Source organism: Thalia democratica, chromosome 3 (genome assembly GCF_965202585.1).
Source record: "Thalia democratica chromosome 3, ktThaDemo2.hap1.1, whole genome shotgun sequence".
Classification (NCBI taxonomy): domain Eukaryota; kingdom Metazoa; phylum Chordata; class Thaliacea; order Salpida; family Salpidae; genus Thalia; species Thalia democratica.
Genome location: NC_139167.1, coordinates 39,771,448 through 39,789,926, shown reverse-complemented (window position 1 = coordinate 39,789,926; position 18,479 = coordinate 39,771,448). Strand labels below are relative to the sequence as shown.

Below are 18,479 nucleotides of genomic sequence, written 5' to 3'. Positions count from 1 at the left end.
TAAAAAAATTCAAAGAATTTTGATTATTTCCAAAAAATTAACTACTTTTTGATTTTTAATTGTTTTATTATTAATGTACATCCAAAACAAAATATAATTCTGTTTTTTCGTTTTAGAATAGCATATACAGTTTTATAATAACTGCATAAAACTTTGTCAAGTGCATTTATAAAGATGTTGTTTCGACTTAACTTAGTCTTTTTTGATTTAGATGTGCGTATATTTCACTTTTATGCATAAACAAGTTAGTCTATTTTAGAACTCAATTTATACATTGGAAAATTGAGCTAAGAATTTTTTTTTTCTATTTTATAAGTTTTATAATAGCTTAATAAAGTTTTGTATTTTTGAACAGAAGAAGAAATTATTCCTGACCATATTTTAATGTTCTCTTTTACGCTTAAAAGCTCGAATAAAATTAAATATATGTATAGTATTTTAAGTTTAAGTAGAAAATTAAGTGTTAATATTTAAACATTTCCTTACAAGTTTTATTTTGATAATTACGATAAAAAGGAGTATTTAAAGATAAGAACTAAACATTAAAATATATATATAGTATTGCTACCAATATGTCAATAAAGAGCTATTCATCTCAAATGGTTTTTGTTAAGACTTAAAATTTAAGTATATTTGCATAAACTACTTAAGATTAAAAAAAATAGTTAAAATTGTTACTATTTAAAAGTTTTAATTAATATATGTATTTTTTTTTACAGACTAAGTGATTCATAAAACAAAAACTTGCTTTTCTTTATAAAAAAAACTCAAAAACACAAAAAAAAAGTTAAGATAAATATTTTGTATTCTATTTAAACAAAATTAAATTCAAACAAAATATTTATGTAAAACAGTAATTGAATTTTTAAGTACTTAAACACTCTTCAAAACCTTAGATTTGAAATTAAATCCTAGTAATTTAAGAAAGTAGTATTACGTTTTATCTCTACATTTTGCTAAACGATAGCAGCTTGAAATTAGTAAGATGCTTTTTTTTCTTTTTACACTATAAGATTATCAAGTAACATTAATAAAGTAATACAAATTTTAGGTCTTTACAATAGTAAATGCTAGAAACTATGATTAAAATAAGGATTTATAATAGTTGCATGAATAATGTACAAATATATAAACAATTAGATATTTGATTAAATTCTTTTATACCTTATAATTAAATAACTTTAGAATTTTACAGTTATGAACTATCTAAATCTCTCTTGTAAATGTCTTCCAGTTTTAATGTTTATAATGTAAAGCTGATAACTTAAATAAGTCACAAAATATTAAAAATATTTGCTACAGATTTCATGGTATTTAGATAAAATAATTTTCAACTGACGTGAAATGGTAAACGAAATTGTATGTTTTAAATCTATATAAATTTTTCAAAGAGTTTAGAAACGATTATCAAAATTTGTTTTTCGACTTGTAGTAAATTAATTCGACAAATGATCAAAAACTTATATAGTTTTTTAGTATTTGCAATTACATTTTGCATAAAAAAAATAGTAGTGAAAACCATTTTTTATACGTTTTAAAGAAGGTTTTTGTATGTATTATTTTTATCAATTTGTTCTAAAATAATTAAGGGTTAGGCTTATATTTTCTACTTGTTTATTCGGTTTTGTAAGTTTCTCGTTTACTAGTTTGTACTAGTAAATAGATTAATTACAAAACTTATTAAAGTTAGTCACTTAGTTATACTTAAATTAAATTTATTTTGTCCTTCTTGAAAAAAAATATTCAAAGGAATACAGCTAAGCTCGTACTTATGAATTCAACTGCAATCGATATAAAAAAATTTTTGGTTAAAAAAAATTGTTAAACCAACTTACATCTAGAATTTTTCTCACAAATTTACTATGACATTTATTTTAATTAGACTTAACATTATAGAAAAGTTCAACTATCTATTTAATAGATAAAGTACACTTAGATATCAGATGAACAAAATATATTTTTGCTATCTCCTCAGTTGTTTACATAGCAATGAAACGTCAGGTTTTAAAAAGCTTATATAACCACAAGATAATCAATATAACTTGGCTTAAGACAAGAGCGATTCGCAAATATCAGTTGAAATTGAAGTTATTGTTTGTTACTATGAATTAAAGAATTGTTGAAAAGAATATTATTCAGTTGATCAGCAAATTCTTATTTAACAGTAAAACCTAGAGTCATTTTCACGTATAGACCGCTATTAAGACTCAGTGGTATAGATCTGATATTCGAATTTACAAAAAGTATGATAGTATTCCAGTTTAATCCTTCTGTGTAGCAAGATATACCTGAACTACATTTCAAAAATTTAGTAAAAAATAAAGGAACATATGTCAAAAAAAGTATAGAAAACTTTTGTAAAATTGTCGGAAAAACAAAACAAATCATTGAAAACAAAGCATTGAATGCTATGAAACGATCATCTATTCTACAACACCAAAAAATTAACCTTGATTATGCAAACAACTTTAGTTTAAACAGGTTTAAAACAATAAACACTTTTCATGGCATTTACAAATAGACATAATTAGAAGCCAATTATATCTTATTAGGAAACCTAACCTTTCTAAAAACAATACTAGGTCCTGGGCATGACGTTTAACTGCTCTGGTGTATGACTCGATAACCGAAAGGTTTTTTGTACACCAGGCCCTTGGACCAAACATTTTGAGAAATTTTTTTGTCCTTCAATAAATAATAATACGTTGATTACAATGTTGCTTTATTTTCGAAACTGTGTTTATTAACTGTAGTACAAATATTTTTGTATGACATTGTAGTTTACTTTAAATTGACCAATTTAAAGTTCTCAATTTATGTAGCTATAAGGAGACAAATTATATTTAATTTTGCAGATTGTTAAAAACAATACAATGTTTTGTTCATATAGTAAATTTAAAAATACATTCAGTTCTTAAATTAGTTTTTTTTAAGTAGAACTCTTATTGAAATAAAAATATTTAAAAACTGAAGATCTTTTATAGTTTACTAAAGGAGTGAAGCATTTTATTGTTTTTAATAGTCTACAAATCAAAAATATAATATTTTTAGTAATATAATTTAAAAGTATTGTTTTGATTGTAAATAAGTTGCTTGTTTACTTTTACTTCTTGTTTTCTAATTAATTTTTGCGAATTACTCTTGTCTTTAATTATGTTACATTGATTATCATATAGCTATATAAGTTAAATCAACCTGTTTTTTTATTGCTATTTAAGCAACTGAGGAGATAACACGAAATATTTTATTTTATCTGAAGCTTGAGTTGAACATTATTAAATAAAAGTTATTCACAGAACATATACGATGTTTTACGGTTACACTTAATAATACATTATGAATAATAAATCATATAATTTATTTTTAAATATTATAAATCCTAAACAAAGCCATTATTTTAATTTTCACATATCAAATAGAATTATATATTTTAATTAAGACTAATGTTATTAAAACTTTCTAAGACTTTATATAGACATGTTTTATACAATCTTGTTTTTTACCATAGTTTTTCTAATATAATACTATTTACACTAAATAAGAAAGTTATGTAAATGATTATTTTTCATTTGAATGCATTCAAATTTATTAATTTCTTGTCTTTTTTAGTAATATATGTGTCAAATTCTTATAAGTAATCTTAGTTTTCTCTTAAGTAATTTTAAGAGAACTAAATTTTTATTCCACTTTTCTTTATTTGCTCTAAAATAAATTGAACAGATTTTGTAGTTAAGTAGAAGTCTTTATCTTACTTAAATTAAATTCTTTATGTTAAATTAAACTTAAAGTAATGTTTGATAACTACATTAACGCTGAAGTTTTCACAGACTTAATAACCATAATAGACTTTTATTTAAACATTAACTTTCCATAAACTAAGATCCATTGTTGATAATCATAAAACTTTAGATAGGCTAAAGTATACACTTTTTGCAATTAGTGAAACAATTGTATTTGAAAACTTAGTGTTTTATTTATATATATATATATATATAAAACTAAAATACACAAAATAAACTTTTTATTGGGACAGCTGTTTCTGCGTTCAATACGCGTCTTTAGCCAAGTAATTTTTTCTTGTATGTATATAATTTGTTAGTAAAATGCGATTTAAAAATTCTAGAACATATGTTTCATTTAGACAAAAAAGATTGTCTTTAATCTTCAGCTCAAAAAACATTATGACGTAAGAATTGAATATTGTGCATTACAAATATTAGGTGCAAAAATTGTTCTTCCATCTAACTAAACAAAGCAAACAAATAAAATTTACAAAAACCATTAAGGTGATTAAGTTTAAACAATCACCTTATTTTCTATATACATATTCTATATAACATAACAAAACACATTTATTTATTTTTTTTGTGTTTTATTTGAGTACTTTTAAAGAAAGTCTTTTCAAAAATTTTATCTCACTAAATTAAACTGAATTGAAATTAATATAAAGTTTAAAGTTTTAAAATATAATATGATGTAATCATCAAGTGTAAAAATTAACCAAATGCTTTTACTAAAGAATTTTGCTATACTAATAAAATTTGTTAGATTAAAATCAAACTAAAATAAACCAACGATAACAAAAAAAAATAAAACTACACTTTAAAATAATAAATATTTTACTTGAAACAAATTACTTAAAAACTACTTAATATAAAGATTTAAAAAGCTTAGTTGGGTATATGAACTTTTTTTTGCTTGCATAAACTGGGCCTTAAAGATTGAATGTTTAAGGCTTCTAGAATATGTAGCTGAAAAGAACTTTTTTGAGGACCAGGTTTTCAGCTCTGCTCGTTCAAGAACAATTTTTTATACTGATCGACCTTTAAGAGTATTTTACAAAGATGTTTTGTCCACCAAAGAAAAAAGTAACATCATCTATAAATTTAGTTGTCACTGTGGTAGTGACTACGTGAGAAAAATATCTCAAAGGTTTTACGTAAGAATCGATCAGCATATTCCAAAAATCTTAAAGCTGATTTGATGTTCGTTCGGAGAAACCTACCAAAAAATACTTCTCGGCGGTTGGGCAACATTTGTTGGATAATCAAGAGTGTGCAAAAAATTATAGTAAAGAGATTTTCTTTTCAGCTGTATATTTTTTTGATGAGAGCGGAGAACTCTTTACAGCAACTTATTCTAGAAGCCTTATACATTCAATCTTTAAGGCCCAGTTTATGTAAGCAGAAAATAGTTCGTATACGAGACTAGACTTTTTAAGTACTTATATTAAGTTTTTTTTTCGCCTAAAATTTTTCTTTTTCTAAAAGTGTACCTTTATTTTTATTTGTTATCGTTTGTTTATTTTAGTTTGACTTTAATCTAACAAGTTTTATTAGTACAGCAAAATTCTTTAGTATAAGCATTAAGTTAATTTTTTCACTTGATTATTATGTCATTTTATATTTTAAAACTTTAAACTACAGTATAATTTTAATTTCAATTCAATTTAGTTTAGTAAGATACAATTTTTGACAAAACTAACTTTGAAAGTACTCAAATAAATCTAAAGAAAAAAAAAGAAATGTGTTTTGTTATATTTTTTTGAATAAGTTACGCGCCGGAAAAAGGTTGTTCATATATAAATAAATTATATAAAAACATTATTGATATAAAAATACCATAGCATCTACAACCTAAAACTTTTCTTATCGCAGTTATACTTTTCTAAGTCATAAAATATCTTAAAGCAGTACAAAAGTAGCAACTATAAGTTCTATAATGTTTGTAAACTATTTGGTTTGTGCTTATTGAAAACTTTACAACAAAGTTTTGTAAATTATTATCAATCTTTTACCCTGCCAATACTCTCCTTGACTATGCCTGCCTGACGAGTCCTAATAAGAACGAAACTGGTCGTAGGTTTTCTTAGATGCTGTTGGTCGCCTGGTGAAGTTACGTGCTTATTTACCCAACCAATGATGATTATAAAACATTTATATAGGCGTACGACAACTTTGAACTCTTCAATATCTTACTCTAAAAACTGTTTTTATTTTACTCATTTTTGTAGTTAAACTGCAATAATGTAACATATTCTTTTTTAAGTATCTAGTATAAGATAGTATAAAAGGTGTAAAAAAGAACTATTGTTTGGGCAACGTGTTATAGACGTATAAAGTTATTTGACACATACAGTTTTACAAAACTTTATAAAAGTGTTAAAAAAAACTATAAATTCACTAAATCCAGTATAGTATTTGGTGATCATTTTTTTTACTTTCTAGAAGCTACGAACCTTAATCTTCGTACTTAAAAAAAAACAACTAATATGTATCAACTATTAAAGCTTATAAATAAAAAGCAATGATTATCTACATTACTTTTAACTTTACTTAAATCGAAGAGTATGATAAACCAGTAGAGAAGTTTTATTTTCCCTTTAACCTTCTCTGATACGTTTAATCTGTAGTAAGGTAGCCGAAATTATTAAAATTAGAATAACTGTTTTGCTTTTTTTTTTAATTATTTTCAATAAAAATTCGAAAAGTTTCAAATAACAAAACAAAATAATTTCAGTTTTCAAGCTTTTGTAATTTATGAGTTTTTATAATTATAAGGCTTTACAAAATAATAAATTAATATTTACTTTCTAAACCTAGTATTTCTGTTTCGAAGTCTTACAAAGGTCATTCTTCCAGTGTAAATTTAAATAATCCTAAATATCAATAATTAAGAAACGTAAGTTATGTACTAAAAGTATTAATAAAAAAAGCATTACAAACTAATACAAAAAACGTGACTTATTTTACATTTAGATATTTTTCTGTATTTAAGTATAAATTTAGTACTTTTCAAAAAATTTTAGCTTTTCTTGATTCGGATCCAGTAAACTAATAAGAATACTACAAATCTAAAACATGCTTTATATATATATATAATATTTCTTTTTCTGTCGACCAAGCATATCCTAGATAAAAGAAACAAAACATTTTATGTTATGGATATAACTTATAAGTAAATTAAAAACTTAGTTTGATTTTTGATTAACTAAAGACCTCTTCATGAATATTACAGAGAAAGTAGTATAAGTAGTAAGGTACACTTGTTGCTATAAAAATCAAAACTTTAATTATTATGACTGTGTCTTACTGTGAAGATTTTATTTTGACAAAAAAATGGTTTTCAAATTTACTTGTTGATTTGTAATTCCTTTGAGTATTTCTATAAAATACTCTACTAAACATTTTTAATTACAAATGCTTATTTTAAGTAGTTTATTTGTTATTTTCTTAACCACAACATCAAAATAAATTTCAAAAATATGCTTTAATCATTATTTGAAAATTATCATCAAAAATGTGTACGAAACTTTATTGCTGTATGAAATCGTTAAAAAGTTAAGTTTACTAACAGAGACAACAAAATACAAAAAATTAAGTGCAAAAGCAAACAAAATCACCACTTGTACTGAAAGATAAGTTTTAAACGTATGCTTTAAATTAATGATTAACTAAGTATAATTGTGTCACAAACGAATGATTGGAAAAAATCTACAAAAAATAATTTCAATTCAAACATTTTTTAGTTATCACGATAAAGGTATTAAGATGCGTATATCTAACAACACAATGTTAGAATCAAGTATTACATTTTAGTAAACCACACTTCATTTCTTCTGTGGAAAATGTCCATGGGGGAGTTGTAGGCAGCAAAGTGAAATTGTTCCATGTTGAAGTCTGTGATGCCGTTCTTGACAAGTTCCTCACGCAACAACGAAGCTTCGTGTCTCCAGTCTCCCTCATAAGCCCTTCCTCCAAACTTGCTGTTAATACAAATAAGTTTATACGAGAACTAACTCTATTTTGTACAAATATCATAGTTGTCAAAGGTCTTTGGAAAATTTTCTCCAGGTTTTTATAAGTACTCATTTTTGGGTCTACTTCAGGGGCGTGTTTTGACTGGTTAAGAAAATTAAGAACAAAAAAAAATTGTGAACCCCCTTTGAAAAAAGTCTAGACACGCCCCTGGTCTACTTTTAATGTAAGAAACTGTGTTAAATAGTATAAACACATTGAAAAGATATTCTAGAGCTACAGTAACCTCTCGCATCTTTACGCACTCGTGACGTTACGCACTCTCGTTTAGTTACGAATTTTAGAATTCTAAAAAACTAAAACAATGAGATTTTATTTAATTTTTAAAAATTTCTTAAATTCCAGGTTTTATTCAGGTTTTTTAGCCTAAATTGTTAGATTCTAGTTTTTTCAAGGTTTCAAGGTTTTTTGGCAAGCCTTAAATAAGTTTCAGTAGGTCTGAAAATCTAAAAATTTCAAATTAACAGCCAAAAAATTTGTAAAACCTAAAACTTCTGAAATTTAATTAAAAAAAAACGTTTGTATGCTAATATTCATTTCGTATGGAAGTATTCTATATTCAAATATATAGGCCTATAAACACTTTAATCTTTATTATTTATAACAACTAACATATTTATTTTTCTAATTTAAAAATTGATAGCTAATATTTATGTGCATTTGTTTTAAGGAAACGGTTTATTTTTTACTTGAAAAATAATGAATAATTCTGAAGTTTTTAACTCAAAAATATTATTTTATTAGAATTTAAGATCTAAAATTTATACTTGTACATTATTATGCTAGATTTTACATAATCAATGTTTGGTTAACTTATGACAATGCTACTTTAGTATCTACGAAAGATTAAAATACGTGACAAAATTAAAGTTACTTAGTATATTATATATAATACAAGATTTAAAAACATAGTTTAAACCTTTTCAAGTAATGTCAAGTATTTTTTGTTTAAGGTTTTTATGATATTAAAAATAAATGTTTAAACAATAAAACTGTGTTAGAAATATTTTTTGCTAGCTGATCCTGATAGATTATATATCTTACATGTTATAACAATAATGTTAAAATTAGATAATAAATACAAGTTTTTATATATGAAACCTAGAAAAAAACAAAGTGTGTACATTAAAATAAACATTAAAGATTATGTAAATCAACTACAAGTATGTAGTTACTATTTTCAAGTAAGAATGTAAATAAAAACTAAACCCTTTGAAAAGTATTTTTTTTTTAATTTGTTTAGTTTTTTTATATTTTAAATAATGTATGGTCTGTAAAGATAATAAAATACAATAAAATGAGCTACATAATATTACACCTGTGATTGAGGAAAGAATAAAATAACTTAGAGTATATAATTTTAGAAATTCATTCTATTTGTATTTGTATTAATTTAATTTATTAAGTTGTTTTGATAGGCTTCAAAATTTTTTGCTTTAATGCTAAAATAAAAACTTTATACAATATTTCTTTAACAGTACACTTAGTAAATCTATTAGATTATTCTAATTACTTTTATAACTATTGAAACAAACTTACTGAACAAGCTTTAAGCTAACAAAGGTCACAACTATAATTATAGATTACATACCAAGATTTAATCCAAATACGTATGAACAATTAATTAACTTATCAACAAACAAAAAACCTAAACAAGTATGAAATAAATATCAAAACTTGTAAACCGAAAATAGTTATCAACATAGTTTTAAAAGCATAAAGATACAAACTTACCGGACATAGAAGGTGGTTGTATTCATTTTATTGATTTCTAATGATGAATCAATAGGTGTTGGAACATTGTCTTGAAATTCAGTAGGGACATAGAACATCATGGCCATAGGAAGATCACACATCACACAAGCCCTAGATCCTACTTTAGTCAGCACTGGTTTGGTCATTGGAATGTGCTCATCTGTTTACCAATAATGTCATGTTGTAAAAATGTTTTGAAAGTATGTAATCAAGAAAAAAGGTTTTAAATTATAATTAACTGTTTTGGTTTTAATCCTATTTAATACCTCACTTAAACATTACTAGTTTGAAATTCATAAAATTCAAGTACATTTTTAATAAATAAACAGTTTAATTAATAAATGTTACAATTAATAAAACTAAAATGAGCATATAGACTTTATAAACAGTTGCAAGCAAAACATCTCTAAAATATCATGTTGAAGAGTATATAGCTTAGTTAATTTATTTGATGAAAAATTAAAAAAAGCTTTCAAACTAACCCTGATGATTTCCAGCGTTAATATAGTTAAACAACTTCATAAATTCAGTTCCCATTTTCCCGTCAATTGAACTAGAATTAAAAGAGTTAACAACCCAGTTGGCAGCCATATATTCACGAATTTCAAATGATGAGCCCTAAAATTAAACGTTTGTTCAGATTTTGTACTTGTGGTTAGATATAATTTTGATCTTAAATAAATTTGAGTTAAGTTAATACATTCCTAATTTTTATATAGGCTAACCATGACCAAGATTTTATCAATTTTTTTCTACGATTAGACAAACTAGTCTAAGTCACTTAATCTTAGCCTGGGTCTGAATAAACGAATTCAAAATTTATGTAACTTACAAATTTTTTTTTTAAATACTTAAATTTTTTTTATTACATATTTTTTCAATTGATACTAATAAGACATTGTTTAAGAATGTTCTTCAAAATTTGATTTTATGTTATAATGTGAACAAACTAGGAAACTAAAAAGCCAAAGTTTAAACCAGCTATAAGTACATTGAGCATGAGCAAAAAAACTGTACATAACATCATCATTAAGTTAATTTGTTCCTTTTTTTTTTAGATATGTGCTCACAAAGTCTTATTCAAAAGGACTTAACATCATTATTAAACATATACTTTAATACTTATATTTTAGTACCAAATAAAGGATACTTACACAAACTATTCAAGTAAAATAAGTAGTAAAATATTTAGTAGTTAAATATTTGTTTAAGGGTCTAAACTTCCTTTAGTAAGTTTTAATGAAAAGTAGATGGCTCAAACAATTAGCCAGAGTTTATGGGTAAAGTGAATTTAGAACTTTTAAAATAAGTATAATCATAACAGCTTGAATTTTAAATGTCAATTTAATTTAGATACTTAAAATAACTGAATAAAAATTTTTTATTAATTAATTTTAAGAAAATCATATTTTGATAAAGATACACTAAAACTAAACATGAAATAAAAGTAAAAACGACCAATAGATACAATAAAAAAAAACAATGTATACTAACTTTTACAAAACTTTTATAAAATTTAAATAACAAAAATTTTAATGTAGTAAAACTTAAAAACTTATGTCTAGCTTGGGTTATTTGAAAACCTGGATATTTTAGTTTCTTATCGATTTAAAGACAAAAAAGCAGTAACACATAATAGTTTAAAGTTTTCTCTTAAATACCAACAGTTTCACCTACTTTTGAACTAAATTATATATAGGGTGAGTAACAAATGGGTAAATAGTTTATAAATTTTGTCTTTTTTAAACCTATATTAAATTATTTTTATAACTAACAGAAATTTTTTAAATTGTTATTGTGAACAAAAAGTAGTTAAAAATGTTATCAAAAAAAAATTAAACACATTTGGCTAAATATAGATTTCATCTAAGTTTTAAACATGGTGGTCCTTGGATTTTTTTAAACTTCTTACAGTTTTTCTGATTTTATTCCAGGTTAAAAACAAAAAGTTTTCCTGTCACATTTAAATAAACTTAAGATAAAAGAGGTGTTTTGAGCTCAAGGTTGCCACACTTTGAGGAAAAAGAAATCACCCTGAGCAACTATAAACTACCCTTATTTTTTTTAAATCTTTTTATTTTTTGCTTTCACTACAATCATCTTTAAGCCAGTATGCATTATCATGGTTGCCACTCAAAAAGCTGAGAAGAATTTCCTGACTTTTCCTGACTTTTTCCTGACTTTTTACCAAAGTTTTCCTGACTTTTCTAAATCAAACTCTTAAACTAGACTTATTTAAAATACATAATCTAACACTTAAAACTATATAAAACTTCCAATCTAACTTTAATACAGGTTTTAAACAATAGTTTTTTGCTGAATTCTATAATCAAACTTCCAGTACATCACTTAAACCATCTGTGTATGATTGATGTTTGTAACAAACAGCTCTATTAGCAAAGTTCTTGTATTTTTACCTTATAAACACAGCTTGTCTGAAAAACGAAACAATTTTTTAGCAAATCCTAGCATAAATGTATCTAGAAAAACAAACGACATATAAGGAACTTTTACAATTAAAACCTTGAATTAATAACGAACTTTCACAACTAAAATCTTAAAACAATAACAAGTTTTTACAGTTGAAACCTTAAAACAATAAAGAACACAATTTTTTAGAATATCCTAGTATAAATGTATCTAAATGAACGAAACGACATATAAGGAACTTTTACAATTAAAACCTTAAATTAATAAGGAACTTTCATTCAGAAATATTTTTTTCAGAAAGCCAAGAATTCTTGAAATATGTAAACTTTGGCATAATTAAAATATAAAAAAAACAATTAAATACTGATCTGAAAAAAGTAACGATGGTTAGTCTGAGTTTAAAAACCCAATACATTAAGTGTTAGTTTTCTGTACAAATAAATCTAATCTAACACCTTAATACAAAAAATTAATTTACTCTCTATCATAATAAGCTATTTATTTATCTAAAAAAGTAAACTTTAGTCAGATTTAGCATATAAGTTGTAAAATAAATCTAGTGATAAAAATTTAGCGTATAAGTTAAAAATATCTAGTAATAAAAAGTTTTTACTTAAAACATGTTTTACTTATATAAATTGTTCACTTAGCTCAATAAAATACACCCAATATTTAATATAAAATCCTTAAATAAAATAAAAAAAGAATATACTTAAGTGACTGTAAAAAAAGACATAAAAAAGTAAACTATATATCTGTTGTATAAAATATTTCCTCTTATCATTTAGTATAAATTTGTAACAAATAAATATACTCTTAAATACTTTAAAAACTTGAGTTACTCTCCAAAAAATACAAACAATAAGTAAATTTAATCTTGGCATATTATACCTCTCTTATAACTTATTTAAAAAATTTAAACAAATTTGAAAAAATTATAAAGAGGTAAAGTATACACATTAACTTGTTACATCAAATACTAAACTAACTGCTTAGTTATAAAGAACTCAATTGTTTACTTGAACAAAAAACTCTTTGATTCTAAAATTATGCTAGATAAACTTTTGTGTATATATCACAGTTTCACTATGGAAGTGTCCTTGCTACAGATCATAAATACTAAAAAGCTTACAAAATCTGCTTGTTCAAGTAGGGTACTTGTTCAATATGTTAATAGAAAAATTTTGCAGTATTATAAAGGATATTTTACTAATTTATACCAGCTGAAGGCATTGGAAATAAAACTAAATATTTTTGTAAATTTTTAGGAAAATTTTGGAATTTTTTTCTGACTTTAAAGGACTTTTAATTAACTTTTACCACTTAAGGCTTTGGAAAACAAGGAATTTTGTAAATTTAAACTGACAAAATCTGACTTTTTTTTTTATTTTATCAAATTTCCTGACTTTTCCTGACTTTTTTCAAAACCCCCCATTTTTTCCTGACTTTTCCTGACTTTTGTAATTTTTTCAAATTTTTCCTGACTTTTCCTGATTTCCTGACTTTTCCTGACCGAGTGGCAACCCTGCATTATAAACAGTTTAGTGAAATGCTTTTTTTCATGTCTTTACAGGCAAATTTTTGAGGTAAAAACTATTTAAACATATGCATAATCAGTGTTGACAAAAATTAAACTTCTTTTCATAGTTATTACAACATATATACCACTAAACAGGTTAATTCTGGCTAAATAATCAAAGAAGCCCAAGTGGCTTGATGCAACTAAATACATACTGAAAATTTCCTATAGATGTTTAAAATTTATTTTGCATAAAAAAATGTTGTGTTAAATCATCTAAAAAGAAAAATTATCAACAACTAACAAAAAACAATATTAATTACAAGACTAACACTCTGAGTAAATAAAAGAAAATTTGAAAAATAAATAAAAGTTTATTAATTCTAAAATTGGTAAAATATTGTAAATATAATAAGCTATCATGACTTTATAAATATGAAAAAATACTAAGCAAAATATTTAGTGAAATTTTTTGTACACCCAAAAATTGTCACAATAATGACCAAAACCAACTTACATCAACAGGATTTGGAAGAACTTTATACTCAGGTTCTTCTAACTTGTGTTCACCAAATATATTGAGTGATAATTTTGTAAAACTCAAAGTTTTTGAGTTCACAAATGCTACTAAAAATAAAAAACAAAACAAGAGTTTCATTTTGGTATATTTAATCTAAAAAAGCATAAGTTTAGATATATATAACTACCACTGTGAAAATAATGTAGATAAGTTTTGATTTTGTTGGAAATTTTTATAAGAAGATATTAAAATATTAGTTGAAATTATAAAAATGCAATTTTTATTGTTTTAAGTCTAAAAGATTTGCTTGAAGAGCAGCTCTATAATCTATACTTGGTCTAATACAGTTTCTAATTTTAACATAAGGGGTCAATTATTAGACAAAATTGTTAAATTACATAATTCATCACTTATAATCGACTTATTTCAAAAATTCTTAACAAAATGTAATTATTTAAAACTATTTTATATAATATAATTTTGTATCAATTAACAAGTGCATATTGAAGTATAGTTATACAATTTTAAAAAATATTTCAAAATAGTTTTATTTAATTAAGTCACAAAAAAAATACTTATAAAAAACTTATATTAAAATAAACTAAAAAAAATTTTTTTTAATCGTTTATTGTTATTTATCTGTAGAAAAAAAGTTCCTTAAAAAACAGCTGTAAGAAAATTAATATGTTAACAAACATTGTTCATTAGCTAAACTTTTTGTATTTGTTGTATTAAAACTATATTCTATTTTGTAGCAATTGAATTTATCATAATGAAATCAATTTGCTAGTATGTTACATAAGCTTGCCTTTTTTCGCAATAAATTATGTAACTTCCTTTTATCACAAGTTTTCCTTGTCGTAAGGTAAATACTCGAACTGTATTTTATGAGTCATTTATGTTGCATGGTATTAATGCAATATATTAAAGTTGGTTCATTTTTTGCAGTGTTTAAAAAAGTATTAATGTATATAAAAAATTAGTTTTTTTTTAATAATTTGTTTCATAAGTACCAAAAAAGCATACTATGTAAATTAATATTTTGATTATCACTAACCTTCATCATATAGAAAAATCATTTGTAATATTACAAAAAAGTGACCAATCATTATTTGCTTAAAATACATATATTGCTTATATATTAGCAAATAGAAATCCAAACGAAATAAGTTTATTAGTTTATAACAACAAAAATTTGCAAAGTACTTAATGTATTAAAAATAGGCTTTTTACAACTTCAAACGTTTTAAGTATTAAACTTAATTGTTTTTAGTTCTGTTGCATAAACATTATACAAAATTTTATAATAATATTGTTTATTGAACGATAGAAAAAACGCTCAAAAAGTTGTGTCTAAGGACTTTGTGTAGGAACTAGGAAGAAACCTTTTGGTTATTGAGTTGTACACCTTATGCTTTTTACAGTTTCTTACGAGCTAATAGAACTTAATGTTTATATTCTAAACTTTTTAGAGGTTTGAAAATAAAACAATCAATAAAATGAAAGAAAATTAAACGAAAACTGACCAAGTTATGATCTTACAATAATGAACTTAATATAATAACTATAAGTTTTTTTATGAATATTTTACTTGCACATAGGACAGAAAGGCTAACATCTGATCAAAATTTAAAGTAGTTGAAGTTACACTTAACATTTGTATGATATTAAAAGTTTTAAAAGTATATAGGTATTAAAATAATTTAAATTACTGAATAACTTGAAAATGTTTTTTTTATACAAGAAATACTTTTTTTATTCTTAATAACAACCAAAACATTTTATTTAGTCTAAATACAAGCTTTGAAATATATCTTAACTTTTTCCAACTTTTTTTAGCGGTGAGAAAGCTGAATGATTAGTTGGTGAGGTGGGAATCTTCACCCTTTGTCATATAAACTGTGTTTTAGTTTAAACAGTTTATGTAAAACAAACGTTTATTGACAGTTAAAAGTTACAGATTTGCCTGCATATTATAATAAAACAAATATGGTTTAAAGTTATTTGTGACCTGTTAATAAGCATTGGTGCAATCATGAGATTGCTTTGTTAAAACTTTTTTACTTGAGAGTTTCTTTGATACAAATTTTAAAATATTCAACGACCTGCATAAGAATTCTTTTGTTTGATAATGTCTCATAATTCAAAATAATTAACTAAATGTTTCTAACTACATACAGATGACAGCAAATACTGGCTTAAGCTATAGATTTTTTTTTCAATTAATTAAATTAAATATCTAACTAACGTAGCTTTAATAAAAAACTTCAGGGGTTTTGTTTAAGTATTTCTCTTACACAACGAAAAAATTATAAATAAAAATGGTAAGAACCATTAAAAAAATCAGTCACAGTCTTATACAAGCACTTTGAAGAGATCTTTCGTTTATTAAAAAACAAACATTTTCAATTCTGTAGAAAACAAAAAAAAATATACTAGCAACTAGAGAAAATTAAGTACCGTAAATTAAATATTTTTAGCAAAATTTAAAATAAAACTAAAAACTACCATATCATTAAAATACTGAATTTCATACTTTTACTTCATACTACTGTGACTGATTTTTTTAATGGTTCTTACCATTTTTATTTTTATTTATCTAAAATTCAATCCTGTCCGGTCTTTAAAATCAAAAGAGAAGACTACCTTCATCCCATTTTAATTTAATAATGAAAAAAGATGAAAACTTAAAATCTGATTGATACTATAGTTTTTTATTTCAAAATAAAAACTATTTCTGTGCAATAGTTAAAGTTATAAGTTCAGATTAAAGATAGTAATCGTTATGCTTTAATAACTAGTTGACAGTACTTTAAATATATTAGGTTTCTTTAAATAATTTTAGCTCTAAGAGAAAACAAAAAATATTAAATCTAATAAAACTTAATAATAATAGTTTATTTTACGTCTTTGTAATGTCAGATTATTTTTTGTATTTTTTTGTATAACCTTAGTATTAATATTAATGATTAGTAAATAAAAAATTAAATTCAAACACAGCTGATGATTTAAAAAATAATCATATTTGAATTCGAACTTTCAAGATAAACTATTTCAAAGCTCTTCAATTGGGCTCTGTGGAAGGTGATTCAGTTAATCTAAATATACTATTTTCTAAATATATTTAAATTATATAACAAACAACAGTTTTATACAGCCGTTTAGTATATAACATATTTCTATCTCGTATATTCTTCAGTAAAGCTAAAGCTTAGTTCCAATATATATATTTAGCTGCAATTTAACTTGTCGAGCACAACTGACCAAAGAATTTTAGAAAACTTACATATATATACTTTTTATTAATGTAACTTGTTTTAAATCAAACAATTTAAAGTTCTCGACTTAAATGTCTTTAAGGAGATTTATATCCAATATTTATTTTAACAGTTTATTACAAACAAAACAATGTTTCACTCCTATGGCACAACCGTATGTAATTTCTTAGATACAACTTTAAACCTGACTAACAATATATATAAACCATACCGCAAAGAAAATTCAGAAGTAAGATATATAAATAACAAATCAAATCACCCTAAAGTTATAAAAAGAAACCTCCCAGCGATGATTAAGAGGAGAATTAATAAACTTTCCAAAAATGAACAAATATTTAACAACCACGTAGCAACATACCAAAATGCTTTAAACAATGCCAACTTTAAGCATAAGCTAAAATATACAGAAAATGTAAAGACCCAAACTAAAAAGAAAACAAACCGATCAAGGAAAATCATTTACTTTAACCCCCCTTTCTGCCAATCCGTAAAAACTAACATCGGCAAAGCATTTTTCGAGATAACTAATAAACACTGCAAGCAAAACGAAACATTAAATAAAATATTAAACAGAAATAACTGTAAACTATCTTACAGCTGTATGAGCAATATTAAGGTAATAATACAAAAACATAACAAGAAAACTCTAAATAAAACCAACAAAACCGAAGAACAAAACGTCACCACCAATAACCCATCCTGCAACTGCCGATCAAAAAACTCATGCCCCTTGGATAACAAATGTTTAATAAAAAATTTAATTTACAAAGCTACGATAACATCTCCAAAGGAAATAAAATATTATATCGGCTCGACCGGAAACACTTTTAAAAATAGATGGTACAACCACAACATAGGGTGGATTTTGAACCGGGTAGATTTTGATCGGGTGGATTTTGACTCGGGTGGATTTTGATCGGGTGGATTTTGATCGGGTGGATTTTGATCGCGGGTGGATTTTGATCGCGGGTGGATTTTGATTGCGGGTGGATTTTGAACGTGTCCCAACCACAACAACAGTTTCAAAAATTATAAAGATAACGGGACCGAACTAGCAAAATACATTTGGCATTTGAAACATAAAAAAATCACCTACGACATAAAATGGAGCATCCTTCACCACATTGGGGAAATTAAAAGCATACATAGCATCTGCAAAA

General features: G+C 24.4%; 1 protein-coding gene across 1 annotated transcript; it reads right to left on the bottom strand.

The window, feature by feature from the left end:
• Nucleotides 1-7,208: 7,208 nt before the first annotated feature.
• On the bottom strand, nt 7,209-14,215 carry LOC145831794 (heme-binding protein 2-like). The gene is made up of 4 exons (XM_082939133.1): nt 14,039-14,215; nt 10,055-10,190; nt 9,552-9,732; nt 7,209-7,765 (listed from the first exon to the last, which is right to left on the bottom strand). The coding sequence occupies exons 1-4, from the start codon at nt 14,177-14,179 to the stop codon at nt 7,588-7,590; spliced, it is 636 nt and encodes a 211-aa protein (XP_082795259.1). The 5' UTR covers nt 14,180-14,215; the 3' UTR covers nt 7,209-7,587.
• Nucleotides 14,216-18,479: the final 4,264 nt, after the last annotated feature.